Below are 5,953 nucleotides of genomic sequence, written 5' to 3'. Positions count from 1 at the left end.
TAGATTGAAAATGAAGAATCAAAATTTATTGGATATGGGTTATACTTTAAATGTATTTATCAGTTGATTTTTTATTGTTGATTATCCTATTGAAATAATTCATGATTAAATTTATTTTTAGTAACTCATTTCCTTTGAGAACTAAACCACAAATTTCTTCTTTGTTTAAATTTTTTATTTATTTATTTAGATTCAGAGTTTGAGCAAATGGAAGATATCTCATATTTAAAATGTTAATTTTTTTTTGAATAATTTAAATATTTATATTCTTTAAACGATTAAAAAATAATAAAATAAAAAATATTATGAGTCAATTAATTTTAAAAATAAAAAGTTAACTATTTATATATGAACAATAAAAAAATATTACGAGTCAAATAAATTTTAAAATAAAAAGATAATTATTTATATATGAACAAAAAAATAGAGATAAAAATATATATAACTATTTAGATTTGAACTGAAAAATAAAAATTCAAATAAAAGATAAAAAATATTTAAATAAAAAAGATTAAGAATAAGATATAAATTTCAAAAACATGATAAAGTTTTTAAAATGTGAGTTTGTTGTAGAATTTTCATATATTTTGGCTAAATCTTTTTAAAGTTTATCTTCAAGTTAAACTTAATATTTTATCTTTTAAAAACATTAATTAATTATCCATATAAATTTAAAATATAATAAAATTACATAAATAAAAATGCAAATAAAAGATAAAAAAATATTTAAATTAAAAATATTAAGTTTGAGATATAAATCCCAGAAAGATAATAAATTTTTTAAAGATCTATATTTATATTCTGTGAGTTTGTTGTAGAATTTCCATATATTTCAGCTTAATCTTTTTAAATTTTATCTTCACGTTTAACTTATTATTTTACCTTTTAAAATCATCAATTAATTATCCATATAAAGTTTAAATTTAATACAATTCCATATTTTGAATTGATAAAACTTCAAATACAAGATTAATATTCAAATAAAAAATATTAGGATTTAAATACTTTTTAAAATAAATAACTATTTATGTATGAATAACAAAAAAATAAAATGAAAAATAGAGATGAAAAAAATATACAAAAATAAAAATATAACTATTTAGATTTGAACTATAAAATGAAAATTCAAATATAAGATAACAAAATATTTAAATAAAAAAAATATTAAGATTGGGATATAAATATCCCAAAAAGATAATAATTTTTTTAATAATCTATATTTATCTTTTGTTAGTTTGTTATAGAATTCCTATATATTTCAACTTAATCTTTTTAAAGTTTATCTTCAAGTTGAATTTAATATTTTTTCTTTTGAAATCATCAATTAATTATCCATAGGATAGAATTCCATATATATATTTTTTTGTTTAAGCATAATCTTTTCGATATAAAAACAAGTTCCTACAAATAAAATCATGAACAAAAGATTGGGGTGTGGGGGAGGGGGGAAACAATCAACATTGAGTCATTTCTGATATCTTTTCGGTGCCGAAAAATCTTAAATATTTGCTTTACATTTGAAATGTGTACTTGCATGAGTTTTTGCATTTGTGAGAAAGTGAGTTTATGTAAATAGATATTATTATTTAATTTTTATTATTTTTTTGTTACAATTTATATTTTTCTTTATTTCTTTCTTTTTGTTAATAATGTGTTATTTAATTGAGATTTTATTCTATTTTTTTTTTTAAAGCACTACTATTATCAATTTGTAACTCTCTCGCTTAGTAATTGTATTTAATTTTATTTTTTTTGGTGCAGATGTTAGATTGAAAATGAAGAACACATCAAAATTGATTGGATATAGGTTTATACTTTAAATGTACTCATCAGTTGATTTTTTGTTGCTAATTATCCTGTTAAAATAACTCATGATTAAATTTATTTTTAGGAACTTATTTCCTTTGAGAACTAAACCATAAATTTTTTCTTTTTTTAATTTTTTTTATTTAAATGCAGAGTTTGAGCAAATAGAAGAGGTCTCATATTAAAATGTTAATTTTTTTTTGAATAATTTAAATATTTATATTCTTTATGTTTGTCAATTCAATTTTAATGCATTTCCAAACCTTTTTTATTTTTTATTTTTATGTAATCATTCCAAACCTATTTATGTTTAATGAATCAATATAACCGAAAAACAAATAGCATGTAAAAAAAGTTTAACCACTAAAATGAGATGATTAATATAATATCTACTATTGATTAAACAAAATTAGTGTTACTTTTATTTAACATTAGTCATTTTGATTAATTATAATGTCTTTGTTACTCTACTTTGGTTGTCTGAAGTAATTCTTAGATAAATTAACTGTTATATATATGATAGTTTTTAAAAAATTTCAATAATGTGAAATATTAAATATTTTTAATGATGTGAAGTAAGATTTACATACACAAATTAAATAAAAATATTATAAAATACAATCAAATAGGAATTTATTTTTTAATAATTATTAACTTTCTAAAATCTCGTGCATCGCACGGATGACCACTAGTATATATATATATATATAATTGGTGAAGTCTATTATATATTAGTAGGGTTGGGATTGTCTTAAGTTTAGATATAAACTCGGGACATGAAAGACTCGTGAAAGTCATTATGAACTTTATTTCGATAATGAATAATGCTTGGGACCTCCTTTTGGGGATCACCCCCTCACCCCCTTTGTCACGTGGCGGGTAGTGATTGGAGGAATAGGAAAAAAAAGAAAAAGAAAAAAAAAATGTAACCAATGAGAGAGAGAGGGGGTCAAAGGGGGTGGGGGAAAAAGGGGGGATGAATCATTGTTGTTCGATAATTTGAATCGTTTACTTTGTAGAGCTCTCAATGTATATTGTAGAGGAAAAAATATTGGGCCAGACCCAATCCATGTATTTCAACCCAAAAACACATTGGGCGCAAAGTGATATCAACTCAAATGAGACCCAAGCTCAAGCGTGTGAACACAGCTAAAGGGATAGATATCCTTATAAAAGGACGATCTTTGCGATAAGGAGAACCATTAGATCAAATCTAATCCAACGGATAAGAATGCATGTCCGGAAGCACAAAGACATAGACTGGGCCTAGTAAGGAGGAGAGTCATCTGATCAATTCCATCTAATGGTCACAATGAAAGGCAAGTTGGCCACGAACGTATGACACTATCCCAGCTGTCTAGTGTGATTGGATCCAATGAATAGTAATAAAGTTAAGTTGGCAATTGGCTAAATTGGCTTCTGATAAGGGTAGATTCCTCTGATCAAGGGAAGAATGGACAATCAAGATTGAAACCATGTAGCTACATATAAAAGAAGAAGTAGGTAAAACACCAGGGACAGACCAATGTAACCCAAAAAAAACCCATTAAATACAGTCAATATCTGTTTCCTATAATGGTTGATCTACCCAAATTAGAGGTGATTACTAACATTTGATTTTTCTTGCAGAGGTCATGGAGGGAACGCGTCATCTTACTTTTCTTTGTAGAGATAATTTCACCTTTCACATATATCATTCATAGAAAAAAATTAAATCGATCCGATAATCGTAACATTTTTATTTTATTACTTAAAAAATAGAGCAACTATATTTTAAAAATAAATTATTCTTTATTCTTTATTTTAGAGACAAATATAATAAAATAAAAATATTATAATTATTAAATTAACTTAATTTTTTTAATAAATAATTTAGACAAATAATATTACAAAATAAACCATTCAAAATATTAAAAACGCAACCATAATGGGCCTCACAAAACCAGAACACAATATAATATAGAAATGTTAAAACTCTAGCGTCATTCAATAGTCAAAAAAATACAAAAAATTAGCTCTCTTTGTTTAGAAGGAGGACCACTGCTTTCCAAATGGCACAACACTTGTAGCTACACCACGAAACCATGTTTGCCAACGCAACACCTTCTTCCAAGTTCCAGACGCCTGTATATAAACTCTCTCACACACACACTCTCTCATACAAACTCAATAAAATCTCCTCATATACTTCAATTATACCAAAACACAAATTTAGGGTTTCAAAGTTCAACGCATATCCATGGCAAATCCCACTGATGAGTTCAGATTCGTGTCTCCGACCATCCACCACCTTGGTAGGGTACCAAGAAAGTACACCGGCGCTAAAAAGGACTTGTCACCGCCGGTGGAGTGGTACAACCTCCCGGAGGGGACCAAAAGTTTGGCCCTTGTGGTGCAAGATATCGATGCTAATGATCCAGATGGCCCATCATGCCATGGGCCCATTGGGTGGTGGTAAATATACCACCCACGTTGAGGGGCTTGCCGGAGGGGTTTTCCGGCAAAGAGGAGGAGGTGGGGGGAGATTATGGTGGGATTAAGGAAGGCCATAATGATTGGAAGGTTTCTGGGTATCGCGGGCCGAAGATGCCCACGTTTGGTCATCATCCGCCGGGACACCGGTTGGAGTTTACGTTGTATGCATTGGATGAAGACTTGCATCATGGGAATAAGGTAGTTCAATGCTACAAATTGAATATATATATAAATAAATTATTTTAAATTTGAAGGGATTGGGCTTTTTTGGATTTTATGCTTGAATTTTTAGTTTTAAACTCAATTATTTTAGTGATATAATTCCGTACTTTATTTTAATTTTGACAATTTGACCTACTTATTTGCTTTACTTTTCCTCATCATTGCTCTCTTCAATATAATTTTTTGTTAAAGTCAGGTTGAGACAAATAGAGTTGAGTCAAGTAATTTTGTCATTCTCACGTAGATTATATTTGAATTGTGTGGATGATATCAAGTTTAATTTCATTATACATTCATTTTTTAGATAAATTTATGATGCATTTTTTATGGAACTGTATATTTTCCACTTCTTTTGATACGTGGCATGTTGGGGAGAGACTAATTCTTAATACTTATGAGAAATGTTATTTATTATTGTATTTACTTTATTCTTTTACTTCAACTCTTATATGTATTCATGTTTATATGTTGAGTTCGTCCTATTTAAACTAATGGTAAAATTCATAGAAATTAAAAAATTTAGTGAAAATACATATTACAAACACTAATTATGGGGTGGTTTGGGATATGATTTTTTGTGACTTTTTTATGATGTGAAAAAGAATTAGGATGTTTTGTGAGTTTTTTTTTCAGTAAATTTTTTATCGCCAATTTGCTAAAAGACTCCTAAATCACAGTGTAAAATATTATTTACTCATAAATGGGACCTACAATTTTGTGAATATGATATTTTTTTGTGGTGATCTAATTAATGTCACTAGTCTTATTCGGAAAAAAAATAAAATAAAATAAAATTGTTGGGAATTTCATGTGCATTGTTCAAATTTATTTTGTGCATATTAATTGTCTTAATTTTTCAGATCAAAATCATGGAAAAGTGGTTCAAATAAAGGAAAGAAGTCATTTTATGATTATAATTAGTGTTATTTAAATTTATCTTTTATATTTAAAAGTTTTATACATTTCTCTGGGCATAAAACGTTTTTGTGTATATATTTTAATTTTTTTTTAAAGGAAAAATATACTTACATGGATGGGATTAATGGTGGAGTTGTGTAGGTAGCAAAGGAGAAGCTGTTGGATGCAATTGAGGGGCATGTGCTTGGGGAGGCAGTGTTGTTGGCCTACTTCTGAGTGGATATGTAATCCTCGTTTCTCTCGTATTATGTAAAAGCTTGGAATCTGATAAATGTAACCAAACAGGTTGACTTTACTTTTTTTTTTTTTTTTTTTTTTTTTGTTGAATAATGTTATATGGCATGGGTAGGCCGCTATAGCCCACTATGAATAATCCAAGCTTATCACTTAGGGCTCAATACATAATTTAATTAATGAAGCACAGCACTGCTGAAGCCCCACACAGCAATAAGAGCCAATGGTATCAAGACACATGGCAAGAGAAGGGCAAGCCACATCAGCAGACAAAGATCTACAAAGTTATTGTCACGGC

General features: G+C 27.5%; 1 protein-coding gene across 1 annotated transcript; it reads left to right on the top strand.

The window, feature by feature from the left end:
- Nucleotides 1-3,991: 3,991 nt before the first annotated feature.
- LOC114270606 (uncharacterized) lies at nt 3,992-5,637 on the top strand. Its single transcript, XM_082893348.1, is given in 3 exon segments — nt 3,992-4,226; nt 4,229-4,479; nt 5,563-5,637. Coding segments are annotated over 3 exon segments (507 nt in total). The 5' UTR covers nt 3,992-4,045.
- Nucleotides 5,638-5,953: the final 316 nt, after the last annotated feature.

The sequence above is a fragment of the Camellia sinensis genome, chromosome 10 (assembly GCF_055761805.1).
Source record: "Camellia sinensis isolate YWXY chromosome 10, ASM5576180v1, whole genome shotgun sequence".
Lineage (NCBI taxonomy): Eukaryota > Viridiplantae > Streptophyta > Magnoliopsida > Ericales > Theaceae > Camellia > Camellia sinensis.
Note: the sequence above shows the minus strand (reverse complement) of the source record. Positions and strands in the feature narration are given on the sequence as shown.